Raw genomic sequence first — 15,999 nt, forward strand, 5'->3', positions numbered from 1 at the left:
ACGTCCATCTTCACGTCCAGCTGCTCCTCTCCTCGTCGTGCGATGCTTGTCTCCTCTTCATACCTGATGATACATAAGTAATAGGACTTAGGTAGTATAAAGTTCTCATCAATCAAGGTATCGTTTAGGAACAAGTTCACCTGTTGTTTAAGTAGCTTCGCACGAGCGCGTGTCATTGGTCCAATCCTGATTTCATTGGACTTGAACTTCACATCACGTTCATCTTCAGTTGGTAATGATGGAGGTGGTAGTGAGGTAGGGATGTCCTCATCACTAGTCGATTACAGGATGCTTAGTTGGCTTAGTTTTCGAGTTTTGATGTTTTGCTGGTTGATTTATGTATCGACTATGAGTGATCCGTGAATCTTGTGTTAAATACTACTTTGTTTGGAATTTTATTAATAAAGTCCGTGTTCATCATCATGATGCAGAGGCTGGGGTGTTATCCCCTTTTCAAAAAAAAACTATAGAGCAATACGTAAAAGTTGTTACAAGGTTGCCGGTAACATATGAGATCAACATTGTTAGTGGGGCAATGATGATGGATAGACCCCAAATGATATACCATGAACACATTGTCAATACAATTCCTCAAAGACTAAGTATTACATTTACTAAGATTGTTAGACTATGATGCTAATATAAACCAGGATATGATATGGATGTCAAGATATCTTCACACGTCACCTGTAACTGAGTGAAAATAAAGATGGTCTTCGTGCATTCTAGATAATATGACGTATTGTCACTTTATGTGATATGGGAATTGCTACTCCGACGATGGAGAGATACACTTTAGGTTCCCACTCATGCATCGTCATGTTCGTCATTGTCTGATCGGGCATGTGACTAAGTTGTTATGTCACAGGAACATCGATGATGCGGGATGGATGAAGGAGCACGTGTCGGAAAACAAAGATAACCTAGATTTACACCTTATGTTATGTGAAGTATCGAGAAGCAATGTGACGTGTATCAAATAGTAATATCAAAGGTTCATACGACTAAGATTTTCATGTTATATGTGGGGATCATTGCGGTTATCAAGCACTCAGCACTATCATTGTCGCGAAAGGTTGTTCCGGATGTGTCCACAAATATATGAACTCATAGGGCCACGTAGTTAAGGTTTAGTGACATTTAGAATGTGAGTGTAAATGAAAATAAAGAAAGAAACTAGTTCCGAAGGGTTTTGGAAAGTTTACGAATATTCCAGAAGTGTCCGGAGTGTGTCTGAGAGTGTTCGAAATGGTTTCGGTCATTTATGGAAGGCATTAGAAGGATCTAGGAGCATCCCATAATGTTGTGGAACATTCTGAAATATTTTAGGAATGTCAGAAGGCAACTGAAGGGGCAGGTCTAGAGGGGCACCATGGGCTAAGGGCCATATGGGCCCTCCATGGCCAGCCGCAACAAGGGCCAATTCCTAGTCCAACTAGGAATCCCCCTACACCAGCTGGACTAGTGCTCTCCCCATTAGGCAATTATGGGGGGGGGGGGGTGAAGGGGAACACGCAATAGAGAGCAAAATTTTCTCTCAAAGTGCAAATAAACCAAGATCTTATCCAAGGAAGATGCTAGTAACAAGATTAGATGATCATCATACACTTGATGAACACGAGCGAAAAATGTTTGACAATGTTAGTTGAGGAAGTTCTCACAACGATCCAATCGACCTAACACCGCAACCGATGGTGCCTCCAAGATGAACACACGTACGACTCAGTGACGCCTCCTCCTTCTTGATCCGGCAAGAGAGAGAGAGAGAGACGCACACACACACACACACACAAAGTTATAGATGTAGATGGTATATAGGCCAGCAACACAACGGGTGGTGGCTATGGTGGAGGATTTCTCAGCCACAACTTCACCTAAGCAGTCCGCGAGGAGGAGGAAGTGCAACAGGGGAGGCGGCTAGGGTTTGGAGTTCCCCTCCCCGTGCGCCCTCTCTTTATATAGGCTAAGGGTGCGGCTAGGGTGAAACTTGCCCTGCCCCCACTTCATGCATGTGGCTGCCAAGGGGGAAACTTACCCCCCCCCCCCCCCCAAGGAAACTCCTCCTCCTTCCAAAATTAGGCTTTAGGGTTCCCATTTTCCCTTTGGCTGCATGGGCCAATATGAGAGTGGCACCCTGACCCAAGTAGGGACGTGGTGTCGCCGTTAGGCCATGTTACCGAACGTTAAGTGTGTGACCCTAGGGTCCGAGAATGTGTAGACATGACCGCGACTTCTCTCCGATCATTAATCATCAGCGAGACCTGGATGTCCTTAATGACTCCACATATTAAATGAAGATCATTTATCGACCATTATGTCAAGGATTGAAATGATCCCATATCCCATTCCATTTGTCTCGCGATATTTTACATGCCCGGGATCCGGTTGTCGGTATCACCATACCTAGTTCAATCTCGTCACTAGCAAGTAATCTTTACTCATACCGTAATACAATACCCCTATGACCAAACTCATTAGTCATGCGCTTGCAAGCTATGTAGGATTCCATCTTATCAAGTGGGCCCAGAGTATATCTCTCTATCACGTGGATGGATAAACCCCATTCTTAATTGATGCAACTCAACAAGCACTTTCCGAAGTACCTGCAAGAAACCTTTATGATCACCACTTTACGGTGTGATGGTTGATACCCCAAAAATATTCTTCCGATGCTAGGGAGTAACACAATCTCATTGCGTAAGTATTAGGTTACTTGATATATAACATCTTTGGCAATATGAACTTTGTGATGTGATCTAATTGTTTTGCTTAGTTGGGTCTGTCCATCATGTCATTCTCCTAATGACATGATCCCTTTGTTACCTTACAAATCATGTTCATGGTTAGTAAACAATAACCATAGTTAATCAACGAGTTAGCCAAGTAAAGGCTTCCTAGGAACACAGTGTTGTTTATGAAACCACACATGTATTATGTTTTCGGTTAATGCAATTCTAGCATGGAATATAAAAATATATCATGAACAAGAAATGATAATAATAATAATATTTATTATTGCCTCTAGGGCATATTTTTAATAGTCCTCCACTTGCACTAGAGTCAATAATCTTGTTTACATTGGTAAAATCTAACACCCATGGACTCTTGGTGTTGATCATTTTATTCTCGTGGAAAAGGTTTAGTCAACAAATTTACAACATTAAGATCCATATGCACTTTGCAAATCTTGATGCCACCTTCATTAACACATTCAGAAATGGTGTGAAAACGAAATTTCATAGGGTCCAACACACTTGGAACCACAACAAGTTTCAGAAATGAGCTCCTTCAACCACACTACTTCCTGCGCCGCTTCTGAAGCAGCTATATACTTCGCTTCTGTTTCAGATGCCGCAATGGCGCTTTGCTTGGAACTCCTCTAGCTCACGGCTACACCATTCAAATTAAATACATGCCTTCATTGTGATCTCGAGTCACCCGTGTCAGTGTTGAAGCTAGCATCGACGTAACCGCTTACTATGAGCTCTTTATCACCACCATAGATGACATATATGTCCTTAGTCATTTTTATGCGCTTAAGGACATTTTTAGTTGTTGACCAGTGTTTCATTCATGGATCACTCTGATATCTTTCGTTGCCTTGTCAACGATAGTGCTATGAGGGGGTAATCACGACTAGGGTTAGTATTGGAGCTAGACAACGGGATGCTCGGGACGGTGTAACTCGACGGTTTACCCAGGTTCACGTCCCTCGGTGGAGGATCGCTACTGCCTGCTAGAAGTTCCGTATACAACACAAAGTACATATTACAATGGTGTATGTAGCTTATTAAATCGATGTCTTAAAGGATGTTCCCTTACCGGCTTATAAAGACTCAGGAAGCTAGGGTTTGATGGAGGTAAAGACCAAACCGGCTACGAAGTCCTATTCTATTGATGGAAACTTTGCCTCTGACTGAAATAATTTTCTGCTTTTTATGAGATATAACAAAGTGTTAAAATAGGGTTTGATGCCCAGTGAGTCACTGTTCTCCTAGCCATGCAGCTATTTTTTTGATCAAGGTTTTTTTTTGGGTTGAGAAAACATGGACTGATTGTGGCACGAGCAACATGTGGTAAATAGAAGAGGCCCACTTGTGGTCTCTGTTCCACGAGGGGATGCCCATCCCAGCCCACCCTGAATCTCGCGGGCCCTACCCCATAGGTGCGCCCTCCACTCCAGCACCGGCCCACGTGCAACTTCCGTACACAACTGCTCCGCCTAGCCTAGCCCCATCGCTCGCTGGCAGCCTCCCTCCCCACTAGACTATACACAAGTCCAACTCACTCGCCGCTCCGACCACACCGGCCGCCTCCCCAATCGCCGGCCACCGCCTCCACCCCAATCGCCGGCCACCGCCTCCCCTCCCCTCCCCAATGGCGGCTCCTACCCTCCACCTCCTCCCCCAGACTCCGCTAGCCCTGCCCTCCCGCCCATCTCCGTCCCCCCTTCTCCTCCACCCGCGCGTGGTGGCCTCCCCCGCGCGCAGGGGCCGGGCTGCCCTCCTTCGCCCGGTCGCGGCGCTCGGGTGGGGCGGCGGCGGAATCGAGGACGTCGCGGACCTCTTCGGCCGCGTCGAGGCGTTCCTCTACACCGTCGCGGACGCCGCGGTCGTGGCGGCGGCCGCGGAGGGCGGGGCCAAGGAGGAGGCCGCCGCGCGCGCGGGGGACTGGCTCTCCGGGATCACCGCCTCCATGGAGACCGTGCTCAAGGTGCGCCCCTTCTCCACCAACACCACCGCCGCCACCTCATCCCGCGCGCGCGCTTAAACTCCCGCGTTCGCGTCAGCCGCTTCCGCGCTTGGGTGGGCTTGTTCGGCCGATTCAGGCTGGGGCGCCCGTGCGTGCGTGTGCCTAGTTGCGTGCCGCGTGTGATTACGCGCATTTGTTCTGTTTCGGGGATATTCTCGCCCGTAGCGTGTGATGGTGTGGGGTACACCCTTTCTGTGCTGACAAATCCGTGGCATATGGTTTTGGGAAATCCACGACCCTAGATTCCCGATGCTTGCCGAGACCAAGTAGCCGGGCGATTTCAGTTCAGGGATTGCCCTGTTGCTACCAGTTGTTACAAGGGAGAACTGGAATTTCTCAGCATGCTCTCTCTAATGGTGTGACTATGGTCTATGGGAGGGGTAGCCTTGGGGAGTACGGGTTAACACCCAAAACGATCAACTCACCACCCAGTTCGCCATTTCTGCGTAATTGCTCAGCGCTATCCTCGAATGATTTCACGGAAGGGTCAAATTCGACGTGCCATACCAGGATATACTTTACTAGTGTAGATTTAGTATCATACGGTTTATACCTCTGCTGAAATTGCAGCTGTACTTGAGGCCTTGTAGGTTTTGTGAGGACTGGTTTTCTCTTGCAACAGTTTCATTGAATTTTCGCAAGGAAATGAAGGCCGGTTAGGAAGACAAAACAATGAATAGTGGTGTTCATTTCACGAGGGATGTTGCTGATTAGTATAGTTTCTGCAGCTTGACCTATATTTCTTCTTTGGGGAAACGGATTACTTGATATCAAGAATGATGTGTACATCAAGGTTTTTGAGTCGCCGAGCCAAGTCGAGTAGCTAGACCTCCGGCTCGGCTGTTAGTCCACGAAAGTCGCTGTATAGTCGCCATGAGTCGCCCTGATTTTGCGACTTGCCGATTAGTTCCCGGCTAATCAGCCACTCAAACCTTGGTGTACATGTCCCATGTTTCCAACTTTACATGCTTGTTTCCACCCGTTTGGGTAAACGAGCATACCCTGATTTTTTCTATTGTAATTTCCAACACACACTGATGAGGCCTAGTTTGGAAAGTAAGGAGACTTAGCTTTTCACCTGTAACAGAAGATGAAGAGAGCAAGTTTACCTGTTCATTACTTTCTGTTTTCGTCCGTTCTTGTGGATGTTATCAACTTATCATATGAATGCACTTTATAGTTATGAACTTACTAGTAAAAGTGTCTGTGTTCACATGTCTGCACAATATAACCTGCTAGTTCAAATATCCTTTTTGTCTTACTTTTAATCATGCTTGAAGTCTTGAACACATTTCTAGGAGTTATACATTTTCCCCCATTGGCAGGTTCTGAAAGGTGGTCTGTCGACTTTACATATACCTTACCCATATGGTTTTGCGATCATCCTCCTAACAGTTCTGATCAAGGGGGCCACTTTTCCTCTCACAAAGAAGCAGGTAAATCTGTTCGCCATATTGCTAGTCTGTGATATAAGTATAACTGAATTTTGATTGTAGTACATGTTATTCAAATTAAGATTTTGGTAGGGAAGGATGCTCACTATTTTTCCGGAACATGATCAAAAGTTACTCGTACAAGAGTTTTAGTACTTAAAAGTGTGCATTGTGGCAGTTTTTTTTTCGTTTTTCTAAGATGCATTCTGCATATATGATATGTCTGCACTTTGACTGAACTCTCATTGGAAATTAGTATGGTTTACCATCACCTAACTTTCGAAACACTGTGATGGACAGCTCAACTAAATAATCTTGATATTCATCAATACATGAAGACACGATGCATATCTGGCATAGGACACTGTTTTCTTCCAACCTTCCACTACTTGTAGTTTAAAACATATTCTATTAGATGGTGGTACCTTGCAGGTCCCTCTCAACTGAACCAGTAATCAATACATGAATTGTACAATGTGACAGAAACTTTAATGTGGGACCTGTTTCACAGGACAATGTGAATCACATGTGTTTCGCCTGGGAAAGAACCTCTGGCCCAAAACAATTGATGACATTAAGTCTTCTGATTTTTGAATTTATTATTTCATTCAAGCATTACCTACTATTGGTAATAAATGAGAATTTAAAAGCACACCCTGTCACATTCGTGCATTGAGCTTTTATGTCACAATTTATATGCATATTAATTTTTGGCAATCCTGTACTTATGACTCGTGTACGAACGGACCTGATATTTGTGTAAGTGTTTGGATTTGAACTTACCATATCTTAGTATCATTATTGTAACAATTCTTGAAATGTGATATGTTAAGGAGTATTAGTATCCATTGCAAGAGTTATAGGATTTTCTGTACATTACATGCTAGAATCAGGTTTTGCAATGTCACTTGGTGCTAAAATAAGTGCATAAAAGTTTCTGATATTCCTCTTTCCAATAGTGAATCTCGTGTTTTGTTTGTTCCATATAGGTTGAGTCTGCACTTGCAATGAGATCACTTCAACCTCAAGTGAAAGCTATCCAAGAACGTTATGCTGGGGATCAGGTCTGTATTATGTATAAACTGCTGCACACGTAACTTATTGAGATATTGCACATGGTCTTACATTAGATTCTTCAATGTTCATAGCAGACCACTGACATGATAAACCTTGGAACTTCTTCTCACCAATAGATTATAAGAAAATAAAGAAATACATTAAGGTCCACATCAAGTGAAAGACACATCCATCATCTAGTTATTTTATTTTCCTCATAGAGCTGTTAAGATGTTTCGCGAGAAAGCCTCATGATTGAATTCTGATGTAGGGTTAACTCATTCCAAAGTAGGACATGCAGCTAAGTGAGGTATTATCCAAATGTCTTCAAAAACATATGGTAATTATTCTCAAAGTGCATATATCAGATAAAATGCATGTAAGCAAATGATCTCCTAAAGAAACTCAGTTGGCACTTGGCTGATGAAGTGCAATGGATTTACAAAGTGCATTATAGATCATACCAATAGATTTAGAATATTACTGAACCCACTATTGTCTCTAAGTTATTATTTTTATTTTTCAGGAAAGGATACAACTCGAAACTGCTCGTATATATAAGTTGTCTGGCGTTGATCCACTTGCAGGTAGTTATAAATAATATGATTGGTATTTTTCCTAACAGTTACTCAGTGTGAGCCCCTCAAAGATCAATGCACATAGTAGAACTGTTTTAGTTGGATCTCAAACTTTCTTAATCTATTACTAATTGTTACCTTTCTATTGAGTTTTTTTTTTTCGTTTTGTTGATTACATGCAGTTTTGTTTGGCATTTTCTGCACCAGGATGCTTGCCTACTCTTGTGACAATACCGGTCTGGATTGGTCTATACAGAGCTCTGTCCAATGTAGCTAATGAGGTTGATATGATTAAACTTTCGTCATTTGGTCATTCTTCTTTTTGTTTAATACTGACATCTATATTATCTAATGTGTCTATCTTCAAGGGACTTCTTAATGAAGGTTTTTTCTGGATACCTTCTTTGGCTGGTCCAACAACAATTGCTGCTCGACAAAGTGGCCAAGGAATATCCTGGCTTTTCCCGTTTACGGTAATCACATTGGACTTGTTAACTCCATTGTAGATCCAGCTTTTGTTCCTTCATTATAGGGTCAAGTAACACTAGATTTATTTTCGTGCATTATCACTGTTGCTTAGCAATCACACAGCAACGTAGTTTTACTTATCACCCCTGACTTAAATACAATCTATAGGGTTAAGGGTCATGTTGATTCTTTGCGATGTTATGCTCAAGTATTTCATTTCAATATTGTTGTATTGCATAGACAATTTATCCTTGCTCACATTTTCGTTGTCACAACAGATTACGTTCTTGCTTAGATTAGATTTGTTTCTGTTTACCTGTCTTAAAGAAATTGTACACGTATATGTATGATGTGTGCTTAGGCATTGCAGAAATAATGCTTTCAACGTAATTCCATGATCCATGAACTGGTGACGATATTTATTGCCTTTGGTAGATATTTCTATATTCTACAATCTGCAGACATTTTATTTGTGTGCAAAATGCTACTGCAGAATTGAGGTCTTATTCATAACTTTGTGTAATTTACTTGTTGAAATTAGAAAATTGCAATGACATGTTATTTACTTTATAAGGTTATTCATAACTTGGTGAACAACCTCCAGGTGCTTTAAAATCATAGTTTTAGAAGTAGGCACATCTAGTTTAATTCTGCTCCTGAAAATTTCAAGTGCTTGAGACACTTGGCAATCAGTGGAGTTTTCTCCATATTTTTTTTTTTCAATGGTATAATTCATGATTTTTTTATATATATTTTGAGATCATAATTCATGATATTGTAGGATGGCCATCCACCACTTGGCTGGTCGGACACTCTGGCATACCTTGTCCTGCCAGCCCTTCTGGTTATTTCGCAGTACGTATCTGCCCAGATAATGCAACCATCACAGGTTAGATTTGTTAACTGCTGATATGGAATTTTCTTATCAGTTTGATTGTGCCTATACGGACTATAGAGCTCGTAATGAATACTAAATACTCCCTCCATTCTGAAATACTCTACATTTTAGGTCTAAATTTTGTTCTAAATTAGTCTACATTTTAGCTTTGTAATTAACAATGACACAGAAACGAAGCGCTCCTGCTTTTTCTATTGGATGTCACTACTTTCAATGTAGAATGGATTGGTTGAAGTAGTATGTTAGAGTACGTCATGGGCCTGGGCCCGTTAGTCTTATGGTTTGATTAGGGGTCAAGTAAGCCTTGCTTGGGAGTCAAGTAAACCTCTCTCTATATATGGAGAGGAGATGTATCAATCTAATCAAGCAAGAATTAAGAAGGAAATCCCTTCCCTCTTGCCACCGGCCGTGGGCAAGGCCCCCGGCCGGCCTTCTTGCACCCTCGCAGCCCTCTCTCACCCTCCCAAACCCTAGCAGCCACATAACACTTGGTATCAGTTTTCCCGGGTTCGATCATGTCCAGCCCTCCACCGAGTTCTTCGCACCCACCGCCGCTGCAATCCGATGTCCCCGCCGTTCTCTCCCCGGCGGAGATCACCGCAGCCCTCCGCGATCTCGCCACCGCGGTCCACGAGATCCACCTCTACTTGGCTGGCCCCTACGGGCCTCCGCCGGCGGCGGCGCTGCTGCCGTGGCAGCCGACGCACCAGGCGGCCTCCGTCGCGATCGCCGGGCTGCTGCAGCCGACGTTGTTGCTGTCGTCACCGCCACCCGACGCCGGGCTGCTGCAGTCCCCGCTGCCGCTGTCCACCATCTCCTCGGCGCCGGGGGTCCCTCTTCTCCAGCAGCCGGCCGCCTTCTTCCCCATCGGGACGCTGCAGCAGCAACAGCAGCTGCCGCCGCCGCTGCAGCTGCTGTCCTCACCGCCGCTATCCCTGCCGTTCGGTGGGCAGCTGCAACAGCAGCAGCAGCTGCCGTCGCCACCAACACCGCAGCTGCTGCCGCCACCGACGCCGTCCCTGCCTTTCGGCGGTGTGGGAGCGACCTTGGCCCCGGGCTCTACATCGACACCACCCGGGATGCCCTTCCACCATGTCCGTTTCCCTCCGTCGCCGTCACCGCTTCCGACTTGGATCGCTATCCGCCACGTGTCGGCGGCGGTGAGGCTGCAGGCTGCTGCGCGCGGCCTCCTAGTGCGTCGGCGTGTGCGGGAGATGCGTGATCTGCAGCTGCAGCTCCTCCAAGTTGCGCTTCGTTGCGCAAGGGACCTCGATCTCGTCCGCTGCGTTGGGGATCTTGGGCGTGCGGTTTCCCCCACGGGTGGCGAACATGCTGTTTTTCCCGCGGGCAGCGACATCAAAGTCTGCGCCATCGACAGTCATCCGGCGGGGAGAAGGCATGGTGTCACCGATAGGAGCGCACCGCGTAGCACCACTGCATTCCGCCGCCAGCCGCCGCGCGGGCTCCTTTTATCCCGCTGGTTTCCATGGGATCCAGGTGGTTGTACAGGTGCACGTCCGACGGGCGGATGGTGTCCACTTTATGTTCAGGGGTCAACAATAAAGCGTCCCAGTCTATTTCAGGTTGAGAGTAATAAAACAAGCCGAGATGTAAAAGGCTCGTTTTTAGGTATTAGGGTTGTGTTGCGTCGAGTCATGGTTTGTTTAGGTTGCAGCTCGAGGACGAGCTGCATGTCCAGGTGGGGTGTAGTGTTAGAGTACGTCATGGGCCTGGGCCCGTTAGTCTTATGGTTTGATTAGGGGTCAAGTAAGCCTTGCTTGGGAGTCAAGTAAACCTCTCTCTATATATGGAGAGGAGATGTATCAATCTAATCAAGCAAGAATTAAGAAGGAAATCCCTTCCCTCTTGCCCGGCCGTGGGCAAAAGGCCCCCGGCCGGCCTTCTCGCGCCCTCGCAGCCTCTCTCTCCCTCCCAAACCCTAGCAGCCACATAACATAGTACTAATAGATTATAAATGTAGTACTAGTTTGTCTGGTTTTTTCTAGAATGTAGACTAACTCAGAATGGAGGGAGTACAATGCAAGCTGTTGGCTGGCTTGATTATACTAGTTGAATTAGTCATGAATCATGATTCTTGAAATATGCACATCACCACTGCCTTTCTCTGCTTCTTTCTAGCTAAGCTGTAAAGGTCTAAGGCCACACAGCTCCTTCGTTTTATGATGCCAGAGATTTATCTTTATTTCAACTTACTGTTTTTATCATTTTATGTCCTTGTTTGCAGAACAATGATCCTAGCCAGCAAGGTGCCCAAGCTGCACTGAAGTTCCTGCCATTGCTAATTGGTTATTTTGCTCTTTCCGTTCCTTCTGGACTGAGTCTATATTGGTAAGCATATGTTGAACAAATTTCAATTGTTTGTTATGCAAAACATGTCTATGACATAAGGTTTTGATCATAAATTGCTGTAAGCAGAGGTTGGCCTGTTAGAATGCAGGCAATACCTGGTTTTTCTAGTCTGTTATTAATCCTGCTGATGGTTAATTCTTGCACTGAGGTGCAAAACATGGTCGCTTTGCCTGTTGTGGTCTATAACAAGCTTTGTTTGACTTGAGCTGATGATGTTACTTTCCACTCTGGGTTAGCATATTCACTATCAGGCAAAGGTGACTTGATTAGGAGCCTGCCCATAGGCTCATTGGAGCATTTCTCATATTTTTATACCTATGCTAGCTGTGCCTAGACTGTAGCATGCTACATGATGGCAATGAAGTTCTCATGCTTTGATTTGCTTCTAACACTGACTGATTGCACCCTAGTTTTATGTTATATGATGACTGTTGCGTGCCTTTTGGTTTTTGGTGAACATATGTGAACATTCCATCATCAGAGCTAGCCAGTTCATTTGTCATTTTCTGTGTTATACATTTTTATGTTTGTCGTTTTCATTAGTTGTACTTTTCTTGCAGGCTTACAAATAATGTCCTTAGCAGTGCACAGCAAGTGTGGCTTCAAAAGTTGGGAGGTGCCAAAAACCCTGTAAAAGAATATATTGACAAGCTTGCTAGAGAAGAATCAACTAATGTTGAAAAATCTGAATCTGCTGATAAGAGCGAGGCTCTCCCAAAAGATGGTAAACGCCAGCCTGGTCAAGTGCCAAAACCAAGTGAACAGCAGCGTGGTGGAAGGTAATGCTTAGATATTGCTTAAGATTGCTGCTCAATGTATGCACTATCTCAGCACTAATGTCGCAATGGTCTCTAAACCATTGAATCCAAGATCCTTACAACTCACAATAACAAACTATTTGGAATACATATTAGCTGCGGATGCATATGAATCTGGTAAACCTTCATATGAATTATGAGCACTGCACCACATTCGTTTGTCCTTTGCACCATGTATACATGTGCTTGCGTCGATATTGTCTTATATGTACACAAACGGAGTATTTGGACAGTGCATCACTTTCAGTTATACTCTTGCATCATGTGTCTTCAGCATCCCAGCTGTGCCTAGGTACTATTAAGAGCTTTGGGCATACCATTTATTGATTTTGGGGCCACATTTAACTCGGGCTTATTGCTCATTAAAAAGGGACAACCACTCATGTCATTGCTGAATAAGGTCAATGACCTGAGAGAAGAATATAGAATGTGGAGAGCTATAAACCATTGAATTTTAGAAGTGGACCGGCAAGAAAAAAAATGCAGGGTGCCATGCGTTGCTTGAAGGATTAATAGATTTCCTTTTTTGTCCTGTTAACCCTGACAATGTGCAGATATGGTGATATTCTCTGTGCACTTTTTTATTCAGGTTTAAGAAATTAATGGAGCAAGAATCGAGAAGAAAACAGCTTCTGGAAGAACCAAGACAAATAGAAGAGGCTGGCATAGAATCTGAAGCCCTTGATGGAAAACAGAGTTCTCATGCCTCTGCTGAAGACAGCAAAGATGAAGAGGTTAGTTATTTTGTTGATTGGCATTTCAACTTTTCTGGAGACTGAAATCATGTCTCTGCTTTTGCCCAACATTAAACAGGAATCCCATGAAAATGAACCTATCTCAGCCAGTAGCAATGGTGGAATTAGCCATGGCACAAATGAAACATCTCCAGACAGAACCACAGAAGAGGTATTTTCTTCTTGCCCTGGAGCACATTTTAGTCTGAAAATATTCAGAAACATGAAAACTCTCTCTGCTTTCAATCAATCATAGCTTGAAAGATTCTAACAAAGGGGTCCTGCTGTACAGGTAACAATTCCAGAAGCAACTGACACTGACAACCATTCAGTCCATTCTTCAGTAAGCAACCCTGCCTCGCTAACTGACGACGAATTGAGACACCAAGAGAATGGAAACGATGCAGTGTAATGAATGCAGGCTGGTGGCACTAATCTATCAGCGGCTTTAATATGGTCATTGACCAGCTCTAGCCCATCTGTGCTGCATCAGTATGTTCATCATTCTAAGATCACGGGCTAGTTCTTACAGGAGGATTTACTGGGCGGATTGTTTGAAAATACAAGCCATGTCGGAGTGTTCGTAGCCTTTTCTTCTTTTTTTCTATTTTAGAGACAGAGATGTAGAGTACGCATAGCTCGTAGACCCCTATTAGGGGAGAACTGTTCACGTTTCTAATGTATTTTCAGTTTGGATGTCGGGGGTTGTAAGGTTTTTACCCATGGGAACCCTATACTTAATTAGCACTTAGCAGTTAACACTCAAAAATTGTACCGGTACTTAATTATCAACATCACGGTGACATGTTACAGAAGATGATCTGCGGAAAACTTGTCAAATAATGCTTTGCTCCTCGATCTAGCATGAAAAATGAAGTAGAAAGTTGTGCAAGATATCAGACATTAGGAATAGAATGTTTTACAAGAGATCAGCATTAGAAATAAAATGTTGCACAAGAGATTAGCATCAGTGTGTGCACACGTTACATATTACACCTCAGAATTTACAAGTGCATTTGCAGTTGCTATCAAACATGGATATACGATGTGCATGTCAGTGTGCTTAGATATATACTAGAGAGGTAGACCTGGGGTTCGCCGTTGCCGGCGGCCCCAGACGGAACGAAATAATCAATCGATCTCCCTTGGAGCTCAGAATGACAGGACGCCGGCGGCAGCGATCACAGCACCGCCAAAGCCAGCCAGGGCTGCGAGGGAAGAGGCGGCGCTGGCAGCCGGCGTGCCCTCCCCTGCGCCGCCGGGTGGGGTGGTGAGCTCGGGCTTGGGCTCGGTCATGGTGGTGCCGATGGGTGCTCCGACGGGCGCGGCGTCTTCGTCGTCCATGGCGTCGTCCGCACCCGGCTTGTCACCCTCGAAGGACCCAACGGGGGTCTGCGCCACGGGTGTCAGGATGGTCGGCTTCGCCTCCTCCGCCACGGCCACGGCGAATACCGCCGCCAGCAGCGCGGCGGCCAGGAGGAGCAGCAGCGTCCGGTGCCCGGCGACCATGGCGTGAGCTGCGTGTGAACTGTAGGGATTCTTTTGGAACGAGCTAGCGAGGTAGATTTGTTGTCTTCGTCGTGACGTGAGGGAGGGCGAAGCGCACGTATATATGTGCGACGGAACGAAGATCGCGAATTTGGCGGGAGGTTTGAACTGCATGCGCATACGAGCGGTGGTGAATGGGCGTGACACACTGCTGGCTGTGCGGGTCCCACGCTCGTCGCCGTCCCAGTTTAGGTTGCATCCCAGTGAAATTCTTGGAAACTAGTGCGTCCACGTCTTCAGTTTAGCTCGCTTTCTATACAAAATGTAAAGCAAATTTCTCGTGTAGCACTTGGCGCGTAAAATATGCAACTGAAAACAGTTGCTCGCTTTTCTATACCAAAGGTTAAAAGGAATCACAATCTCTTCTTCCTTGTCGTGACACCACTGATCACTCTGCTTAGTTGCTCGGATGAGTCTCCCCCCTTCATGGAACTTAGCTCCACTAAGCCTGCGACCACGGGCCGGGTCAAGGGCTTAGCAAACTTGTGCATCCCGTTCGGTTGTCTGACAGCTTCTTTTTTCGGAGGTGAACGAAACGGAAGCCTCGTTGTTTGGTGAACTGTTTTAGGCTTCGTAAGAACTGAACGTGTTGTATATGGTTGTGTGTAAAACATACGATGTCATAACCTCTTCCCCAAGTGGTGAGGTTACCGGTTAATTTGTGCAAAAGTAAGAAGCAATAAGCAGACTAAAGTAGAAGCTAGCATATTAAACCACAAAGACAAACTTAATTACTTAGTTCGGACCATGCATAATATCAGAACTTATTTCTCAACCATACACATATGACAAAACTTGGTTAACACGACATAGAGACACATAATTACCACCAACAATCACTCGTCGATCATGGCAAGGGTTAGATCATGCCCTCGGCACTTCTTGAGGACCTTGAAGGTCATGAAATACCCGGTCTTGACGTTGTGAGCAATGGCAAATCCAACCCACCCTTAATTCATGGTAGGGATGGAAGACAACATGAATGGGTAGGAAGACAACAGGAATGGGTAGGAAGTCTAACCCTCGTGCCATGATGACCTTAGCAAAATTGGTTGGACCAACATCGTCATGGAAGTGCCCCACCCTCGCAGGCCTCAAGTTATTTACATATCATGGATAGTGCACAAGTTATGTATCATGCACAACACTAGCTATTAAGGGGCATCCCTAGAACTTCAATGGGGCACAGGAAATAATTGACTATTGAATATTTGAATATCATTAATGTTTCCTCATAGGACATAGCGCCGACAAAGCAAAGAGATGATCCTACCGAACCAAGTGATGCAGATTAATCATCGACACTGCAACAAAAAAAGTGCCTCATATTAGGTACTATATGTC

The 15,999-nt window shown here is 44.9% G+C and overlaps 2 protein-coding genes across 2 annotated transcripts; one reads left to right on the top strand and one right to left on the bottom strand.

The window, feature by feature from the left end:
• The first annotated feature begins 4,340 nt into the window (after positions 1-4,340).
• LOC127291831 (inner membrane protein PPF-1, chloroplastic) lies at positions 4,341-13,922 on the top strand. Its single transcript, XM_051321155.2, has 12 exons — positions 4,341-4,713; positions 6,078-6,188; positions 7,175-7,249; positions 7,768-7,828; positions 8,027-8,100; positions 8,188-8,292; positions 9,069-9,176; positions 11,431-11,534; positions 12,116-12,334; positions 12,963-13,107; positions 13,187-13,279; positions 13,400-13,922. The coding sequence occupies exons 1-12, from the start codon at positions 4,378-4,380 to the stop codon at positions 13,517-13,519; spliced, it is 1,551 nt and encodes a 516-aa protein (XP_051177115.1). The 5' UTR covers positions 4,341-4,377; the 3' UTR covers positions 13,520-13,922.
• Positions 13,923-14,010: 88 nt separating this feature from the next.
• On the bottom strand, positions 14,011-14,665 carry LOC127291832 (uncharacterized). The gene has a single exon (XM_051321156.2). The coding sequence runs from the start codon at positions 14,614-14,616 to the stop codon at positions 14,260-14,262; it is 357 nt and encodes a 118-aa protein (XP_051177116.1). The 5' UTR covers positions 14,617-14,665; the 3' UTR covers positions 14,011-14,259.
• Positions 14,666-15,999: the final 1,334 nt, after the last annotated feature.

This window comes from Lolium perenne, chromosome 4 (genome assembly GCF_019359855.2).
Source record: "Lolium perenne isolate Kyuss_39 chromosome 4, Kyuss_2.0, whole genome shotgun sequence".
Lineage (NCBI taxonomy): Eukaryota > Viridiplantae > Streptophyta > Magnoliopsida > Poales > Poaceae > Lolium > Lolium perenne.

What these genes read in the sequence shown, in the direction of transcription:
- LOC127291832 (XM_051321156.2), bottom strand. Translation starts at nt 14,616, where the DNA reads ATGGTCGCCGGGCACCGGACGCTGCTGCTCCTCCTGGCCGCCGCGCTG.
- LOC127291831 (XM_051321155.2), top strand. Translation starts at nt 4,378, where the DNA reads ATGGCGGCTCCTACCCTCCACCTCCTCCCCCAGACTCCGCTAGCCCTG. An exon ending in TGTCCAATGTAGCTAATGAG is followed by an intron (nt 8,101 to 8,187) that starts GTTGATATGATT and finishes TCTATCTTCAAG; the next exon opens with GGACTTCTTAATGAAGGTTT. An exon ending in AGATAATGCAACCATCACAG is followed by an intron (nt 9,177 to 11,430) that starts GTTAGATTTGTT and finishes CCTTGTTTGCAG; the next exon opens with AACAATGATCCTAGCCAGCA.